The sequence below is a fragment of the Lepisma saccharinum genome, chromosome 25 (assembly GCF_977018435.1).
Source record: "Lepisma saccharinum chromosome 25, izLepSacc3.1, whole genome shotgun sequence".
In the NCBI taxonomy this organism is placed as follows: Eukaryota; Metazoa; Arthropoda; class Insecta; order Zygentoma; family Lepismatidae; genus Lepisma; species Lepisma saccharinum.
Window position 1 is genome coordinate 8,652,416 of NC_139253.1, and position 21,501 is coordinate 8,673,916.

Here is a 21,501-nt window from a genome sequence, read left to right on the forward strand (position 1 = left end):
CTTGATATCTTCTGATTTTAGTATGCGATTTATTGATCTTTTAATATTTTTAAGTTCCTGAGATGTAGGCAGATTTGCTACAGTATTCTGCAAAGATTCAAGTGCTAATTTAACACTATTTAATTCACCAGCGTCAGCCACACTACGCATAGCATCTTGGAGCAAGGATATGTCTGCCTGAGTAGGTGTCGATTGTTGTAAAATTTCAAGTTTTGTTTGGATATCATCGATCAAGTGATGAAAATGAGATAGCTCAGATTCGGTGTTGAGGTTTTCAAGTTTAGTGATCTGTTGCTGGACACTAACAAGAGTGTCTACAATACCAGGCAAGCGGGATTCTAGAGTTTCTTGTACATTTGTCAGATCACTTTGTACTGCTGCTATGGTACCTTCAAGGTGGGTTATGGTACTCTGAATTTTTCCAAAATCTTCATATGTCTCAAGTTGCAGTTTGATGTTAGCTACACTACGAGTTATAGCACTTAGAGCATCAGAAGATGGTAAGTTGTTCATAAAAGTTTCAAGTGTCTCAATTTTTTCTTTAACCTCGGATATGGCATTGTTCAAGGTGTCCAGATTAGGTATCTGTAGTGATTGAATTTGTTCTTTTAGAGTGGAAATTACTAGATCAAAATCTTCTTGTGATTTTATGCTTTTGACAATTGTTTGGAGTTGTGCCTGGACACTACCAATTTGCTCTTCTAGTTGCTTTTTTAATTGTTCAGAGTTGGTATTCTGAGTTTTTAATTTGGTTTGAAGAGTCGCTACAGCCTCCTCTAAATTTTGAAAATTATCCAATGTTGCCAAATCAGTATATTTTTGAAGCAATAATTTAAGTTCTGAATCAATTTTAAGAAGAGGGTCCATGCATTGTGATTGTAAATTTGTAATTTCTAGTTGAAGACTGGCATTGAGTGTGCTTTGTAAAACTTGTAAATCACTTCTTAATTTTTTCACTCTGACATCAAGCATCAAAATCTCATCACTGTGATCTTCGCGCCTTGTATGGCCAAATATATCATTAGGCATATTTATTTTTATTTTATTTTAGGGGTTATTTATTATTGAATATCTAATTCTTAATTCTATAAAAAAAAGGTATAAGTTTGTCATAATATCCCGGGACCTCAATATATAAACAATCACCGGCAGAGACGGTATATACAGTACCATAAACCATGTTTGAGTGCTTAATTCTATAAATATTTCTCCCTACTGAAATTTTAACATCACCCTCGGGAGTTGTAATAAATTGTAATTGACCACCTATAGGTAATTGGTAATGGTTTAAATTATTGTTAAATATGTATAATGTTTTACCTGTTTTATCATCAACATCTGTAAGTATGCTATTGAGATGAATAATTAGCAAACCAGTTAGTTTAGATATTATATCAGGAGAGGGTGCTGGTGTCGGCAGGTCCATAATATCTTGTTTTTTAAAACGAAATAAGTTCATTGGCATGTTTTATTTATTTCAAATCATGCTCTGTAATTGGGCATTGATTACCACTTCTCAAGTTATAATGCCCCCATGGTAGAGTATGTACGCCACATGATAAAATACATCTCTTATCGTCATGTGGGTCCAGAGCCACTTTTCTTACAATATTTGTGGTCAACAAATGATCCACACTCTGGATTCTACATTCGGATGTTCTAATTAACCTATCTGATTTAAGACAATCTTCATCATCTTTAAATTCAAGTTCTTTATCTACAATTACTCTACCAACGCCCTTGGCTTTTTTAGTAACACCACCACTACATGTTTTAAAACTATACATCTTGGCCCTTAACCCAGCAAATCCTACAATAACATCACCAAGTGTCTCATCTTTTAACTTGCCAGGCACCTTTTTGTTGTGGGGTTGAATTTTTGAATGTTCACTGGTATCAAAATATTTAATTAATTCAGGATGTGATATATCTTTATAAACATCTTCTGTTTGAATATCAAGAATAAAACTATCTGTATCCATATACATTAATTTTATACTATTACCATAAAAAGGTTTCAACACATCATAATAAAGTTTTAACATATGTAATTTTGCCAATTCTAATATCACCGCCCCTACATAAATAGGTTTATCAAACTTAATTTTTGTTTTCTTCATATTAAAAAGTGCCATATTCTCATCATAAATTCTTCTATAATTAAAATTCGGCTTTGCCACTAATTGTTTGCTCCGGCTGGGGTCGGTAACTAATTTAACATCACTATGCTTTCTAACATTTTCTATTGTTTTGCCATATACTGAATTTACCATTAATTTAAACAAAGTTTTATCAAATTGGCTTACTGCAGATGTTCGAAGCTCGGTGTTCGTATCAATATATGGTTTTAACCATCTTGAGTGCCTGAACCTCAAAACTTTCCCAACCTTAATTACTTTAACACCATGATGCATCAAAAACTGAAGGTTTTTGTAATATATTACATAATCCTGTTTTGATTCCAAAGTCATCATCAATTTCTTTTGTTTAGAATTAGGTGAACACTTAACCTCAGGAATTGGGGGCAGATCAGAAAACTTATTGTGTAAATTTTCAGGAATTATCAGATCAACTTCTAAGAATAGACCATAGTGACTGTCATCAAAATCCTGAAGATCCCCAATATTAAAATTTTCAACCCACTCAAGTCCTGCATATGGCAATTTATCCATCATAGCGTGACCATAGAAATTATTGGCATCCACATAAAGTATATAATTTGATGGCAATTCTGGATCATAATTAGAAATATATTTGTTATTAGCCCTGGCATATCTCTGAGAGCATTGCACCATCCCTCCTCTTATACACTGTTCCATAAATAGATACATATCTTGATCTTGGATTAAATTTAATTGCATTTTAGTTTTAAAAAAACATTGCAGACCATGCTAGACCTGGGGCACTACAAAAATAAATTGGATCTAGTTTATAATTTTTCATGGAAGATTTTCTAAATGCCTGAAGTATATCGGCTAAAAGAGTGACATCAAGTTTTAAATATGCTTTATGATAATCACCAAATGTCTGGCATTTTAAGTTGTCCCACATCAACTTGGCAGGGTGATAATCTTCATCAGTAATTTCGGATGCCCTGAGTTTACTATAAAATGCTTTTTGTGGTGGCAGAGAACACTCATCAAATTTAGAAAAATCAGTAACATAATCATATGGGTATACACCTTTTCGCCTAATTAATTTCAAGTCCTGATTTGGAAACATATCACAAGTAATTTTAAATTGATCATCTGATAATTGACTGGCCAGAGTAGCCAAGCTAGCCGACAAAATTCTATATGAATCAAGAAATCTTAAGTGAATGGAAACACTATTAACTTTAATTATCTTGCTAATAGATATATATTTCTCATCATTTTCTGCTAAAATATTTAAATTCTGCTTGTCAAACCCCTCGTACCTGATCAAGTGATGAAAATCATAATTAGATGCACCATGGCAAAATATCGGGACAAATTTTGGTCTCTGGATCTTAATATTACAATTATTACACAGTGCCATTAAAAATTTACCACTTGTATGGGAATGGTGTTTCACCTTGATATTTGTATTTGAAAATTTAAAATCACATATCGGGCATTTTTCTGCATTATTGAAATTTTCAATTTGTTCTTCTGTTAAAGGCATCATAGGTCTTGATTTTAATAAAATATTAGATGCTATGTCATGGCACTCATTTTCTATTCTATGTGCAAATTCTTTGATAGCATTTGATCCCATGTATAATTGTGGTTCACTAGCAACACCATCCCGTATAATTATATAACAAAAACTAGAAGGTTCATGTAATTGATATGATGTAATTGAAGATTCATCAGGATCTGCACTGCAGAATGCAAGAGGTTTGAGGTTTGACTTAAAATCACAAACTATATATGCTGGGTGTTCCAACAAGGCTTCAAATTTTTTAAAATTGGCATTTTCACTTGGCATAGGCATTACCATATGAACTGGTTTATGATTCCCACAATATCTTAAATGTTCAACTAACTTGTTTTTAGCAATTTCTGTGTTACGTTCACGAACCCCATTTACTAATTTTTTACCATCAAATACAGTTAAACATCTTCGGCACAACTTAAATATTGTATTAGATTTATTTACTTGTTTTCTTACTAAAGCTTCAAGATTATGTATCAAAGTGTAATGATATGTGCCATCCCCCTCAATTAAGAGTAAATCAATCGGAATAGCAGATTCATCATCAAGTGTACTAATTCTGAGAGGTTCTATCAGGCAATTGCCACGACCAGTAGAACAAATAAATACATTAATAGATAATGGTCTACCATTGATATCTCTGGCCTTTTTTTCAAATTTATCAATATTCTGAACATACATTGGATATTCTAAGCCCTCCATTGCGTTATCAAAATCGTGTTCATATTTTTTATAATAACTTATTCTTTGTGGATTCCTTAAAACTGGATACAAAGCAGCTAAAATACACCACAAAAATCATTTCTGATCATTATTTTCCATGTTAACCACGGCTCTTTTATTTTTAATATTGGCAGGTAATGGCACATATGTCAAACCTTGTAGTGGGTTAAATTTAGAAATATTAATATATAACTTGTGTGGACTTCCACATAAACTCCATCCAGATTATTTTGCCGCAAATTCAGAGTGTTTAATAATTAATTGCTCTATCAAACTACTTATTATTTTGTTTAAATTGGTATTTGAATATATAACTACAGTTTCTGTTATGTGGGGGTGTGTAAATTTTGTTCCATTTGCTTTCTTATATTGTGTAAATAATTTGAAAGATAATTTATAAGAGTTATTTTGCTTATTTAGAATATCCTGCACATCAGAATTTATATTATTCAAAAAATTCTCAATATCACATTTTGGCTCTGATATAAAACGGTAATCACTTAGTTCACCATTAAAACTACTATGAATAGGTGCATAGCGTGCCTGCTTTGCTGGTTTATAATTAATAGGGGTTTCAAGTTTTCTTTTTAGACCAGATGAAGATGTAGATGGATGTGATAAAGTAGGAAACTGTGCAGAACAATTATTTTTATGTTTATATAAGAAATATTCCAGACTATATTTTCTATGGCATTTTGGACACATTTTTGTGGGAGTTCTATATTTGCCTGGATCACAATTCTTTTGGTGTCTAGTCCAATTATGGCTAGATATATTTTTATTGCATTGATTACAATATTTTTGATTTGGCATTTTTGTTATTAGTTATAAAATTTCTTGGGGTTCAAATTAAATCTCTATATTTAATATATAATATGAATTGGGTTCAGGAGTGTACTTTATATAATTATTGTATATATTTAATATGTTAATATTATTAATTTTTATCCTCGGTTTATTATATCAAATTTCTCGGGTTTCAAATCAAAATTTTATACTTAATAAAACTAAGACAAATTGTAATGCCAATATAGCTTACATGCACGAAGGTGGAATAAGTATGGATCGACAGAAAAGCAGCGACCTACTGAAACACTAACCTTTCTCAATTGCATGCACAAACATGCATGTCGGTGGCAGTGACCTAATGCGTATTGATCTTATATAACACACAGAAACAGATTGCAACAGCAGCAGGTCAAAACTCTAAATATAAACTAATTACAACTAGATGTAACAAATATCAGACTCTTTTATATAAAATATAAGATCCTTGTTCAATATATAAGATATATGTTTAATATAAATAATAAGAAATTCAGTATATCAAACCAAACAGAACTATAATATGAGGAGCACTGGAACAACACGTCTGTACTCTTCAACAATTCTCACAATATTAACTATTATAGTTAGATCCAGCTTTTTATAGATGTAGCTAAACTCGGTCTGAGAAGAAAAGAAAAACGGGAAATTCCCGAGAATTTTGTTTTTACGGGAAATTCCCGTGGAATTATACTTTTTACGGGAATTTCCCGAGGAGTTATACTTTTTACGGGAAATTCCCGAGGAGTTATACTTTTTACGGGAAATCTTGAGTTAGACACTATAATCAAAAAACTCATAAGAGCATCTTAGCTTAGTTTTAAGTGTGGTTAAAACAATATCGAGAAAAGCCATATTTTTAACAAATTTATAAACAATAATTTTGGCAAATTCAAGTTTAGCCACATCAATTTGAGAGGGTCCTCTTTTCTCGGAAGCTTTTTTTAAAAAAATCATAGGTTTTACACAGTAACAATAAAATTTTATAGACATTTTGCCTTAGTTTTAAATATTTCTATTCAGTCAAAACACCTCCTCATTTCTCGAGTTTATAATATGGCCTTTCCCACTACTTTATCGAAAATATGAATGATCCATATTAACCTACTAGTCTTATTTCCTGCCAGTACCTGGTATCCATTCTTCCATTAAAGTTAGCATTTTCTGAATACGATATTAGAAACCTATTCTAATGTACCAATTTCTATAACTACGTGTATTTTACTTCTCTTTGCAGGCAGGAAATATGACAAAAATGGCAAAGAGAGAGATTGGTGGAACAAAACTACAGTCAACGAATACGTAGAGAGAGCGAATTGTTTTGTACAGCAATATGCTAAGTTCAAAATAGGGAACGACCACGTAAGTATATTCAATATAAATCTAAAGCAATCATCACTCACTGCTTAATTCCTAATTGTTCATTTACATCATGACAGACACTTCCTATTGAACAACAACATCAGCACTTTTCTACATTGCTAATGGAACAATGACAGAGTCACGGTACATAATGAAGGTATCAAGTCACTATGTGAAATTGGGTTTTATTATTATTATTATTGTCTTTTGTATTTGCATTTAAACAGTTTGTGTATTCATTTAATTTTGTGTTACCAGTATTATTTTACATGCAGCTTACTGTTCCATACGCAGTTCATTACACATGTAGTATTACATTGAAAGGATTAGGTGGCAGAGCATTCCTGGGCTGAATCTATGGCCCATTCTTTTTAGTCACTCAGAATTTAGGCGTAGGACGAAAGGGTGTATGGTTTCCAGGACTTTTGAGCAATACTCGTGGTAATGATGAAACCACCAATTGCAATTGTGTTTTGTTTTTACTAAGTTAAGTTTTCAAATTTGCCGCAAGTGTTTACTAGTGTTTTAAATCATCTGCCCTAATTCAGCTTACGAGCTCTGAGTTTACAGCACCAGAAAGACCAGTCACTCGCAAGCAGGACCGGATTTACCTCTTTGCCGCCCCTACGCCAAACAAGCTCTGCCCCCCCCCCCCATACCGTTTATCAAGAACGAAGAAAAAAATCATTATTTTATGTATTACTATTTTTACTATTAACGGCATGCAGTATTAATTATATGATAGTTACATACAAAATATGTAACAAAGTGATATGACATAAAAGATTTATATCTACATTTTAACATTTATCTTGTTTTCCAGAGTTTTAGTTTTACTTCATTTAAGTGATAGGACAGAACACACACTGGGCTCATCAACGGCACTTTCCTCGCTTTTTCATGATTACATTTCTGTATAAAAAAAGAACTGATTTTCGGAACCTTCTTCAGAAATGCTTCCTGCTTTTCATCTTTCTCCGCTTTTCTCTTTTTGTATTGTGACCCACTGAGTCTTACTCTTTGATCACTCATAATGAGCGTAATGACGTTTTAAACTTACACCAACAAACGCACGTCGGACACTGACACACGCGAGACGCGACACACCAACTACTTCTTGAATAATATTCTCCAGCAACTAACAGTAGAATAGTACAATGCGAAACCCCTTTAATAATGCTTGCGCCGACAGTTTAATTCTCAACAATTCAACGCGAATCACGTGCTTTTGATATGCTGCTAATGCCGGCAGCCATGGAACGCAGCCAATCCGGTGTTGTCTTTCAAAAGCAAGCGGCAGCCTCCACGTTCTTGCCGGAATCGCCGACCCGGCTCAGCACAATACTGTACATTCGAAGCAACAACGTCGGTAATTAAAACAACAAATTAGTAAACTAGTTCCGAGCCCTGCTAGCCTATCTCTCTTAAGAACTATTACTCGTTAACTTATATTTACAATACAACTACATTAAGTCATTCCATTCGTGTGTCCGGAGAAGAAAAGAGGCAATCCGAGAATTAGGTATTTCTTATAAATTTAAAACAATCGTGCCGCCCCTACCAAAGTGCCGCTCTAGGCCCGTGCCTATGAGGCCTATTGGGAAATCCGGGCCTGCTCGCAAGTCTTAAGCCTGGTTTACATTGGTCGAGTAGACGGGAGAGTAGCTGGAGCTAGTAGGGTAAAGCGAGCTGCTCTCCCCGTGTAAACAACTGGGGAGTGCGCTGGAGCCAGTACTCGCTCCAGTAGTCAGGACAGTCGAGTGGCTGTCCACGGAGGACAGCGACTCGATCGAGTAAACGCTTTCTGAGGACAGTATAGAGTCTGTGTTGTGTTGTGTCTGTGGAATTTGTGTCGATTGTACGAACAAACAAACAAACAAAATAAACTACGGGTGTATGAAGTTGAAGAGATGAGACTTGTGGTATTTTGCGTAGGAGAAATAAAATTAAAGATACGGAATTTACGTTTAACCAAGAATGATCGAAAATAGAAAAATCAAAGAATTTTTTTTTCCAGACATGTCCTTGTGCATTAATTTCTCGTGAAAAAATAGTGTGTAAACCGTTTCAGAACTTTTTTATATAAATCGACAACGACGTCGATGGGTTCATTCTGTGAAAAGAGCACCAAACAGCTGCAGAATGGTCGAGTCGAGAAGACAGGCCAGAAACTCGTCCCAGTAACTCACCCGCTCACTCGACCAATGTAAACCAGCCTTTAAGTTAGTTAATAAACAATAGACTGAACAAATTAGTAGACACAATGTAGAAACAACAAATAAAGAGAACTGATACCTGTTTCTTTTACTCTTATATTTAAAAACAAATCATCTTATTCACCTTTACAAAAGATCTTGATCGTCGAGGGTGGTCTTTGCACTTTTTCAACTTTCTTTTTTTTACGCTGTTCTTCTTTATATCTCTGAGAGAGTGCTGGTTGCTGGTACAGTAAATGGCGATCACCTCGAAAACCAACTTTACATAACTTGGTGGTACTTGTACGTACTTCCACTCGCGATGCCAGGACGAACTTTCGTCAACCGCGGGAATCAACCGACACGAGTGTTACTTCTCAATGTCTGCTGAAGATGGACTGTACGTACACGTTCTTTTCCATCACTAACGCCATTACAACACAAAGACTGCAATTGGTTTAAAACAAGCACGCCATGCTACTCGTATATCCACCAATGACACTCAGTCCCTTACAAGCCTAGCAGCACCACCATTGATACACATACGAGGATTTTAGTGTTACCTTAGAGGAAGGAGTTATTTAAGCTTGACAGTGATTCATTTTTGTTTCTAGCAAAACTTCATATTTCGTGTCCGTATGCAGCATGTGTGCTGTCCATATGTTATAATTTGACAAAATATAACATAGAAAAATGACAATTGAGATATTTTGTAATTACATGTAGTTAAGAAACAAAATTATGTCAAACTAGTATCATTGAAATTGAAGATGAAGATTACGAATTACAAAAAATCCAATTGTTATCCCCAGGATACTTGTTCGTGAAGCCTCTATGTATTGTTTAAATGTATTACCAGTACCTGAAAATGATGAACGTTTGTAACATTGAAAAGTCGAGCATATAACGAAGCTATACCACAGAAAATAATACATTGATTTTCTATACAAATTCAAATTCACAACAATCGTTAATTGTAACTAACAAGGAGAAAATCTGTATTACTATGATCTCTAGATCAAACTCTATTTTTACTGCACCAAATTACGTACGCGAAACGCATCTATATATTGTTAAACATTTCATTTAGTGTAAATGTTTTGTTATATATCTAACAGGTGAATGGACAAAGAACCTTGGGAGAAAACATAGCGGACAATGGAGGTCTTAGGGAAGCCCTAAGGGCTTACTGGAAGTACATAGAAAGGAACGGGCCAGAGCCAAGACTTCCTGGGTTGGAGGAATACGACCACGATCAGCTGTTGTTCCTAGGCTTTGCTAATGTAAGTTCTGCAGGCAGAAGTACTGTGCATGTGCTTGCGTGTTGACTGAGAGTAGACTAATGCAAGAAGGGTATGATAATTGAATTTGAAAATTATTAAAATATTTGTAACTTCTCTTTGATAAATGTAAGCCTAACCAGGGATAAAGTTTTTCAATTATTTAATTGTACAGTTTTACAAATAAATACTTATCTCGCTTTACACGTATACACAGTGGCGGTGCCAGACACTAGCGTACGCAAGTTATTTTTCGAATGAGGCTGCGTTCTAGAGCAGTGTTCCTCAACCGCCGGGCCGCACTGACGTCAATTATACCAGCCCGCGAGAGGTTCTCCTGAAGTTTGCAACTTGCAGCCCGAGCTGGCAACCACTTGGAAAGATAGCCTTTCGTTCGACATTCACTAGATATAAGAGGAAATACTTTCTCACCAATGCTGGTCAGGAATCAAAGCCACTGAGAGGAAACTGTTGCACATGCCGAACCCAAATTTGAATTTTAACGGTTAGGGTTTTTATATTTTTTTATTTAGAGCGGGAAGGGTGAAGCGACTTGCAGCCCGAGCTCGCAACCACCTGGAAATATGACCTCTCGTTCGATAACAGAAAATCCTATCACGACAGTGACCATGAGCGATCAAACGATCTAACCAGGCAAGACATTGCTTTCCGCCTCCAAATTTTGAGGTTGACGGACGGACACCACTGTCAATTTAGTTTGCGCAGCAACTTTCATTAACAAATATATCGATTGGAATTTTTCGGTAACCGAAGTGAAACATTCAAATGAAAATCAGTACTTATCAAATTAAAATAATGATATTAGCTAGAGGAAACTAAAAGATTCCAGACGTCAACTAATTTAAACCAAATTTTATATTTGTCAACAAGCCTACACATAATCGAACTAATACTCGTTATATGATTATGCCATAATTTATTTATTAATATTAATTAACGTGTAAACTTTAAAAATATAGTAAGCTATTTACGAGCAAAGTTGTTTAGATCGGGTCTTCGACTTTTATAAAATGAATTTACCTGGCCGCTAGCTCGCGAAGGTTAAGAACCACTGTTCTAGAGGGAGCGGGATCCACAATAAAATACAATTACTATTTTTAACCCTAATTTTGAAAGTTCTTCAAATACAAAAATTGTAATTGGTGATCATTTGAGGGGAATTACATTTTCCAGTTTCGCTTTTCCCGACTTCATGTGAAAATTTTGATTTTCTCATAATTTCGTAGGAGGCTATAGCCCCATCGAATTTAGGACAATTGCGATGGCGGACAATTCCAATGAAGCTCAAATCACGGACAATTGCAATGAATTTGTCGGTGAAGGTCAATTTACAAAATAATGGTAGGACAATTGCGACGATCAGGATGACTAACCCACAGGTGCAACTAACCTAACCTAACCTAACCTAAAAGTGATTGTAATGCAAGTACGTTTACAAGCTACCTTGCCAGTCTCAAGCCTGGAGCAAGTGTGAGAGGAATCAGTGTTCTTTTCGAAAGTATCAATATTTCACATAATTCTCTTGTAAGAGGTATTGTTTGATTTGCCTCATTTTACTTCGCTTCTTGTGTCACTTTTGGCTAATTTGTGAAGATGTGGATGAATGATGATATGATGAAATTGATGAATGGACACTCGCAAACATCCATACCCAAACCTGGATTCGAACCTAGGACCCCTGGCATCGTAGCGCGATGTGCTAACCACTCCGCCACGGGGGGTCGGCTGTAAGAAGTATTGTACGGAGTGTTAAGTCACCCTTCAATACAATATGAGTAGTGGTATTTATGATAGGGACAGCGCCGGAAAGGAAGAGCTCCTCTCAAGCAGATTTGCTATACTTAAAACAAGCTCAACATGGCCATATGAGCTTTTTGCTCTAGTGTGGAACCCTACCTAATCCAAGATTTTTGTGAAAATGCCCTTCAGAAAGGAAGAGCTCCCCTCAGATTGATTTGTCTATACTTAAAATTATGGCAAGTTCTCTTATTATCTTATTGTTTATAGTATGTTTTTCTGTCAAAATCCCAGGAATCTTGAATTGATATTTATTGGGTTCTGAGACCCAGTGGAGTGTGGTGCATGGTTTTTATTGCCTTGTAATCAGGAGGGTTTTGGGTTTGAGTCCTCATAAAATCTGATGGCAAAATGTTAATATTGTTGTTTTGTAATCAGGAGGCTTTTGGGTTTGAGTCCTGAGAGATGTGGCATTCCATATGTGAGATTTTGAGAATAATTATTGCTAGTTGATAGCCCCCAGATCTTAAACCTAGTAAAAAATGTTGTACAACAAAACAAAATTATTCTCTATTGGGAATCACCAACTCAACAATACGGGCAAAATTGCCTGATCAATACAATAGAAGCGAACAAACATAATTAATTATTTCCATTTTCTTTCCAATCTTTTGATCAGTCCCATGTTTCGGCCAACAATTAATCATGCTTGCCTGGGAAATTATATTTCTTGTATGCTAGCAGATATAATCTATATTGTGTCCTTTCAGAGAGAAATAACATATTATTCATCATCAAAGAGTAATTGTCTTCTTTCTGTATGCCTGGGAGATTATATCTATTGGCATAAGCTGCACTGTGCCTTTTCCGAGGGAAATTACATGTCATTTATCATGGGACTCAAAGAGAAATTCTTATCTATACTGTGCCCCCTTTCAGGGACCATCCATCATATTGAGGAAATTCCTGGATATTGTCATGCAAACTGAATTGCATTTAGGCTTGGTCTTGTCGTACACAAGTCTGTAACTTACAGAATAATTATTGCAATATTTCTGTATTTAAGCTTTTGGCTGTGTTATTTGGGTAGGTAATATATATAATAGCTTTTCTGCCACGAGCAGAGGTGCTATAAAATTTGGGTAAGTAATATATTTTCTGACGGCAAAATATTGTTTTATAATCAAAGGGCTTCTGTGTTTGAATCGGATTTCTAGAATTGCTCCGTGACCCTCTCATTTCTTACATCATAAACATATGATTTTTCACCTATGAGAATAACACTACATATGGTGTCATCAGGTAATGCCTCATGGAATTCACAGATAATTTTAATGTTTGTCCTGTCATTCACCACAACTTGTTTTCTTTTTGAAGTGTTGATTACAAACATGGGTCTCCGTGCTTTGAATTCATCTGGTGTGTAATACATGTCAGTACTGCCAGTAGTGACACGTTTGAAGGAAGAAAATGCCTCATATAATTTGAGGAAATCATCCTTGGACATGTCTAAATTATAATTTTCTCTAGGAAATACCTCATTTCTGCCATTTTTAAGATATATGTTCTTGATGTTGCAGTTATCAAATTTACTTGAATTTTTTTCCTGATTGTTGTGTCTCCCAGTCTGAAACAGTACCACCACAAAATCAGGCATGTCGTATTGTATGCTGGAGAATGAATTTGTAGCATCAAACTCATAATATGTGCCAGTTGCGAGCTTCTGTACGCATTGATATGTATAAAATTGCAGAGGAATCTGTGGATTTTTTATTATATCAGCTTTGTGTTTAAGAGCATAACTGGCCTCATATTCAACAACTGGGATTCTTAGCTCCATAGTCTGAATAATGCATTTCCCTGCATCAGGTAGGGTATTAGGCAGAGCTTCTCCTGTAGAGTTTAATGTGCTGTACCTCATCAATGCATTATTATCATTTGCAGCTCTTCTAAATGTGATTCTTAACCCGCCCTTCCACATAATATCTTTGTAATCCGAGAAGAATCCTGGCAACAGGCGCATGGGGAACAGCACTGTGTGATTTTTAGATAATATCTTATCACCAGCCTCAAATCCACCGATTTGGTAGTATGAAGCCTCGGTTTTGGATAATTTTAGAGTGGCCAAAGCTGTGGAGGTAATACCGGGATAATCTACTCTGTTTATAACAACACCATGCTTTCTGATCTCAATTTCAGAGAACAGATGCGGCACAAAATTGTCCACCAATCTTATATTTGAATTTGCCGGATAATCTGTTCCATCGAGCTTTACAACATCAAATTTGATGTATAGATCTGCTCTGTGAGGGTGTATAAATCCATCCCCTACATCAAGATCAACCTCAATTTCTGTGTTGGGTTGATTTAAATTTGCAAATGTCCTCCTGTTTGGGGGGAATGATTGTAGCTCATAACTCTCAATATTTTCCATTGTATGTATTTTTATTTAAATATTAATCTCTATGATTGCAGTTGTTGTGGCTCCAGCAAAATCAACTAATTCTTCTTTTTCATTAGTGACCATCAATTCAATGTTATCTATTCTATTATGGCACACAGGAAAATATAATGTTGGGGATGGATTGTAGATGATGGGCTCCATGAATTCGGAATTAGGTTTGAATGTTGCAATGATGCCAGTTTGTTTGTGAGTGCCTATGCCATTTGATTTGGTGATCATACCCTCAGCCACATTACAGTGAATATTCAGAGTCTCTATGGCTAAGAATTTAGGTATATTCATAGCAGTGTGTTTGATGGCCGCTTCAAGTTTTGTGTTGTTCTCAAAGCCTAACAGCTCTCCTATAGTACCCAGATCCACTGTTTCTGTAGCAGACACAATCTCTACTCTGTGAGTGACAGAATTTTGAGTTAACACTATACCTCTGGGTAATTGAGCATTTAGAGTAGATAGATTATATTGCCCTGGAGTGATAACAATTTTTTGATCCCCTACTGCAATTTTGTTGTTGTGGTGTGTAATATTAGGGATTAGGTACATGCCGTAAAATGCTCTGAGAGCTATTGTTTTGGGATACACTATGTCATCATGCAATTTGAGTTTCAATATTGAATTTTGGCTGGTGAGATGGAATACCCCCATGATGTTTCAGATACCACAAGGCCTTTTGAAAATCTTCAATTGATGGTTTATTTATTTGAGACATATATCTAAGAACAGATAAACACAAATGTCCACAATTAACATCTTTGAAGTTTTGAACACGGGCATTATTGTAATAAAGATTAGGTGATTTTAGATATTTTACTAAATTTTCAGGTGGAACACCTCCAAATGAATCAAACACAAATGCCTCATTGTTTAAATATTTAAGATAACAGATCCAGTGAGTGCCCTGATTTTTGTACTTATCCAAATTAACAATGCCACACTCTTTGTTGAGTGGTTGTTCTGGTAAAGAATCAGACATGTACACACCCCTAAAATGTTTGATGCCCAGTGGCTTGATTAAAGCTTCAATATCTTGGTTTGTAAGCGGCTCTTGTTTTTTTTAAACTTATTCATGGCTCTCTTAACACCTTTGCCTTGTTTCTCCATGGCCAGGTCATGGCGCTTCAATTCATCTAATTCTACCCTATTCTTCTTTGCATCTATTACTGTTTTTGCTATGGCAGCTGATCCCCCAGCCAAGCTCCCAACAGCCCCGAGAGCAGCTAAGATGGCCGGGATGGTAAATATAAATCCCCCCACATGTGATTTTTTTCTAGATTGTTGTAATTTTTTTAATTGGGGGGTACTAAGCAACAATTTCATACCATGTCCCTTTGCAAGACAAGAGCTTTTTTTCTTCCGCTGCTTTTTGGTCAAGAGACTGTCAATAGTTTTAAGAGATTTGAGACCTGCATAAGGTATTTGATACATAACACCCTTGGCCTTCATCCTAGGTTTATTATATACATATTCACAACCCCCACCCCAGTTTTTGTTTGGTGCTCATAGCTATGGTGGTTCCCAATGCTGCTATTTTTTCACTTAAAGAAGCATCTTTGCTTACAAATCTACCAAATGCAGCCTCTTCTAATTTCTTGTCTGCAACATGTCTCTTGTCAAGATCAGTATGTGTGTTGTATGCTATGTCATGGTCTCTACAAGCAGCATCTAGGGGATTTACACCAGGATCCCCTCTGTTTAATCTATGATCCAGTTTTGTGCCTGGACCACAATACTGATAGCCTGGAATGTGTAGTTCAAATGGCAGCTTGTTTATAATGTCATTAACCAACCCCCGACCCTCAGAAATATTCCAAAATTTGGGGGGTAGAGTATTAATAATTTTTATGAGATATCCAATCCCCTTAGGGTCATTCACTATAAAATTAGACAATTTGGTGCTTATCATGTCCATAATTCCAACCTTTTCATTGTAAAAATTGTGGTTGCCAGCATTTTCCTCCCCAGCTATCACCAGCAACCTATCTACAAGTTTCCTGACATCATCAACCCACACAAATTCTTTAGGCAGGGTGTTGTATTGTTTGATTCCACTGCCAGTCTTGATCTGTGACCATATGGGCTTGATTAAATTATTGTATTTTGCCCCACTGCTAGACTTGACTCTTTTTTGTGTGGGATCATTGTTCTGGTATAGAGCATCTGATTTTATTAATATTTCTTTGTAATAATCATAATCTTGATCTGTATAGCTGCCAGGCCTTTTCCTAGTCATCAGTTCCCACAACCCAGGTGTTCCGGGGTACTTAACAAAAGCACCTTTTTCTCCGAGACGAGATTCTGAATATACAATCAGATCATCTCCCATAAATGTTACTCTGAAATTGCCAATTCTATGTATGATGCTGCCATCAAGCTCTGTGTCAGCATATAAGCCAAACACCTCATCTTTGTTGTCTTTAGGTGTGGTTAAATATTTTTGAGCAAGAAGACCCAATTCAATAGGATCCTGAGTAGCTTCAATTCTTCTAGGAGCAATAGGACTAGGTGTATGAATACTGGAAAGTGGGGTGAATGGATAATCTAATATGTTCCTAGCAGCTACAGGTACAAGCTCTGTGATCAAATTTTGATTTTGCTCTGTAACAGTTTTGATATTCTTACCTAATTCACTAATAGCATCAATGATAGGCTGTTCTGTTTGTTTGTGTTTTTCATAGATTCCTCGGTTCTCTGATTTCCATCCCTTAAATCTTTTTACAAGATAATCTCTTAACTTAACTTAACTTAAGATCATCAATTATTGGCCTTTTCATGTTTATTTATTTATTTTCAATGTCTAGAAAATTGTTGATTTTATTTCTGTATTTGCCACTATTGGGTGCTCTTGTCATATCAATTGTGACAAACCCATAACTGTCCTGGTTCCAGCACCTGCTGCAAATCTTGGAAAAATCATTGTAGCTCAAGTCCCCACCTACATATTCATCATGTATGTGTTTGAGGTTGGTATGATCTTGATGAAACACACATATAAAATTGCTGTTGTCTCGGATCAGTTGCTTGGGTATTTTAGAAAAAGTCTGTGCCAGGTAGAAGCAATCAATGTTTTTGTGCCGCCCCTGTGTAAAGAAATTTCTAACCTTGTTTTGATTATCCAGTATAATGTCATCAAACACAACAACAGAATTATCGAGACATTCATGGAGTGGCTTAACATCTGATTCAAAAGTGGCAATATCCAATCCATCATATAGCTTCATCAGCTGCTGATATTTTAATTGTTCCAAGCTCTTAGAGAAGATATACAAGTGCCTGTTTTTCCAGTCTAACCAGTTGGGTGCTAATAAAAAATTATCAACCATTAGTGTAGTTTTACCACAAGCAGATGGTCCAACAATAAGACACCTAATATTATCAGGCAGCAAGTTGCCATTTCTCTTATTCTGTTGTTCAGGTTCTGGCAGCCTTTTTATAACATCCCAGGTGCTCATATTATTATTTTGTTTGCATCGATCCAGCTGTGTTCTGGGAGTCCTAGCCATTTGACAAGTAACTTGTTGCCTTTTCTGCGGATGATTTTTTCTATGAGATATGTGTCAGGCTGTTTAGTTTTGCTGAGCTCTTGTTCATAGAACCTGCCTTTGAGAATTTCTCCTCGGTGATCTTTTATTATATATGTGTTAAGGGTCCCGGGTTTAACTTGAACCACTGTAAATAATTCAGTGCTCCAGTTTCTTGTAAAGCCTCTTTTGAATAAGTGCTTATATTTGCTGATTCTTACTTGATCACCCACCCTGTATTTGGCCTTTCTTGTTGTTGGCTGGTATCTAGGATAATAAACAGTCCTGATCAATTTTTGCTCATCAGATGAAGTTACTTCAGAGGGTTTCATGTTGATTGTGGAATGGACAGAATTGTTATATTTTTGTAGAAGTTCTGGAAGAATATTAATCCATTTATAATTACCTTGAAGTGTAAATTGTTTATACATAAGATTTTTTAAGGTTCTGTTGAATCTCTCTACAATTGAGGCTTTGAGATCACTGTAACTCGAGTAATGTTGTATTGCCTGGCTTTTAATAAATTGTTGGAACACTGAATTATAAAATTCTTTGCCATTATCTGTTTGCAAATAGCGCGGTGATCTTCCACTCTGATTGATGATTGTCCTGATAGCTTCTGTAACACATTTTCCAGTCTTGGATTTGAGTGGCACAGCCCAGGCAAATTTTGAAAATGTATCTATGATAATAAATAGATACTTGTAGCCCTTATTGATTTTATCTAAATTTTTCAACTGCCCACTTGCTATTTCAATCAAATCGCTCTGCCATAAATCATCTATGCCCTTTGTGACTACTGGGAGTCTCTTAAAATTATGTCTGGCTTGTCTGTGTAATTCGTCAACAATAATTTTTCTAGACATAATATGTAAACAAGAATATTGCAACTATGGGGTGTTCAGCAGCTGATACTGCAGGATTTTCTAAATATAATTTGTCCCCTATTTGTATTTTAAATTCCAGAGAGCCATCATCTTCAACATATGCTGTTTCTAATGTATTGGGGTCTGTAAAATCCTCTAACTATACACTGGTGATTTTCACTTTGTTCTCAGCATTTGTTATTGATAAGGTAGGGTAGTGGTGTGCCTGTGGTTGATGCCATTATTTGATCTTGATTGGTCTCAGTGTGCCCCCAACAAAAAACTGGTAATAAAATTGTGCAGGGGACAGCATATATATTTTGCCACCTGGTGTAAATGGTGAATCATATTCTTTGTTGGGGATGCTGTACAATTCAAGAATTACTGTATGTTTTGGATTCTCGATTATGCCTGTTATTTCTTTTTCTGCTGTAAGCAATCTACTTGTTACAGATTCAAGGTGCTCATTGATGGTCCTAACAACATCATCGTGGCCTGGCTTGATTTTTATGTCCACAATAAGTTTCTTGTATTGTTGCACAATTTCTTGAAGCTGGGTGGCAAAAACAGACAGAGCATTTGCTTGATTGGATTCCATGGTTCCTAGCTGTTGCTTGATATTAGCTACAATTTGTTGCAAATTTTCAAAAACTGCCAATTTTGAATTTTGAGCAGTAAGATCATGGACCTGTCTTCTGATATCCTCAAACAGGGCATGCAGTTCATTAATATGTTGATTGGTTGGTAGAGTGGCCACTGTCTGAGTGAGATGTTTGATCTCTGCTTGGATATTCTTGATATCTTCTGATTTCAATATCCTATTCACTGCCCTCTTAATATTTTTAAGTTCCTGTGATGTAGGAAGATTTGATACTGTATTTTGCAAAGATTCAAGTGCCAATTTCACATTATTTGATTCAGAAGCATCAGCCACATTTTGCATAGCATTTTGGAGCAGGGCTATATCTGCCTGAGTGGGTGTGGATTGTTGTAAAATTTCAAGTTTTGTTTGGATATCATCGATCAAGTGATGAAAATGAGATAGCTCAGATTCAGTGTTGAGGTTTTCAAGCTTTGTGATTTGGTGCTGGACACTGACAAGTGTGTCTACAATCCCAGGCAGGCGGGATTCTTGTATATTTGTCAAATCACTTTGCACTGCTGCTATTGTACCTTCAAGATGGGTTATGGTACTTTGAATTTTTCCAAAATCTTCATATGTTTCAAGTTGCAGCTTAATATTTGCTACACTCCGAGTTATTGCACTCAAAGCATCAGAAGATGGCAAATTGTTCATAAAATTTTCAAGTGTCTCAATTTTTTCTTTAACCTCGGCTATGGCATTGTTCAGAGGATCCAGGTTAGGTATTTGGAGTGACTGAATCTGTTCTCTTAGAGTGGAAATGACTAGATCAAAATCTTCCTGTGATTTTATGCTTTTGACAATTGTTTGGAGCTGTGCCTGGACATTATTTATTTGCTCTTCCAATTGCTGTTTCAATTGCTCAGAGTTAGTGGTCTGGGTCTTAAATTTGGCTTGAAGAGCTGCTACAGCTTCTTCTAAACTTTGAAAATTATCCAATGTTGCCAGATCAGTATATTTCTGAAGCAGCACTTTGAGTTCTGAGTCAATTTTAAGAAGAGGGTCCATGCATTGTGATTGCAAATTTGTAATTTCTAATTGAAGACTGGCATTCAGTGTAGTTTGCAAAGCTTGGAAATCACTTCTTAATTTCTTGACTCTGACATCAAGCATCAGAATCTCATCACTGTGATCTTCATGTCTTGTATGGCCAAATATATCATTAGGCATTTTTGTTTTAGTGGTTATTTATTATAGAGTATCTGATTCTTAATTCTATAAAAAAGGGTATAAGCTTGTCATATGATCCCGGGACCTCAATATATAAGCAGTCACCAGCAGAAACAGTATATACAGTGCCAGAAATCAGTTTGAGTGCTTAATTCTATAAATATTTCTCCCTACTGAAATCTTGACATTGCCCTCAGGGGTTGTAATAAATTGCAATTGCCCACCTACAGGTAATTGGTAATGATTTAAATTATTGTTAAATATGTACAATGTTTTGCCTGTTTCTTCATCAACATCTGTAAGTATGCTGTTCAGATGAATAATTAACAAGCCACTCAGTTTAGATATCATATCAGAAGAGGGTTGTGGTGTTGGCAGCTCCATAATAGCCTGTTTCTTGAACCCAAATAAGTTCATAGGCATGTTTATTTATTTCAAATCATGCTCTGGAATTGGGCATTGATTGCCATTTTTCAAATCACAATGACCCCAAGGTAGAGTATGTATGCCACATGATAAAATGCATCTCTTGTCATCATGTGGGTCCAGGGCCACTTTTCTTACAACATTTGAAGTCAACAAGTGATCCTCACTCTGAATTCTGGATTCTGATGTTTTGATTAAATTCTGGGATTTGAGGCAATTTTCATAATCCTCAAATTGGAGATCTTTGTCAACAGTCACTCTGCCAATGCCCTTGGCCTTTTTGGCAACAGCGCCACCACATGTTTTAAAAGTGTACATCTTGGCACTTAACCCAGCAAATTTCACAATAACATCACCAAGTGTCTCATCTTTTAACTTGCCAGGCACCTTTTTGTTGTGGGGTTGAATTCTTGTATGTTCACTGGTATCAAAGTATTGAAACAATTCAGGCTGTGACATATCTTGATAAACATCTTCTGTTTGAATATCAAGAATAAAACTATCCGTGTCCATGTACATCAATTTTACACGATCACCATAAAAAGGTTTCAACACATCATAAAACAATGTTAACATATGTAATTTGGACGATTCCA

General features: G+C 35.7%; 1 protein-coding gene across 3 annotated transcripts in view; it reads left to right on the forward strand.

The window, feature by feature from the left end:
• Positions 1 to 21,501, forward strand: part of LOC145978603 (endothelin-converting enzyme homolog) — a 117,374-nt gene that overhangs the window by 89,015 nt on the left and 6,858 nt on the right. For all 3 annotated transcript variants that reach the window (XM_083111321.1, XM_083111320.1, XM_083111322.1), the window contains exons 18-19: positions 6,464 to 6,588; positions 9,902 to 10,066. In XM_083111321.1, the coding sequence (XP_082967447.1) occupies positions 6,464 to 6,588; positions 9,902 to 10,066 (290 nt within the window). The remainder of the gene's footprint in view (positions 1 to 6,463; positions 6,589 to 9,901; positions 10,067 to 21,501) is intronic.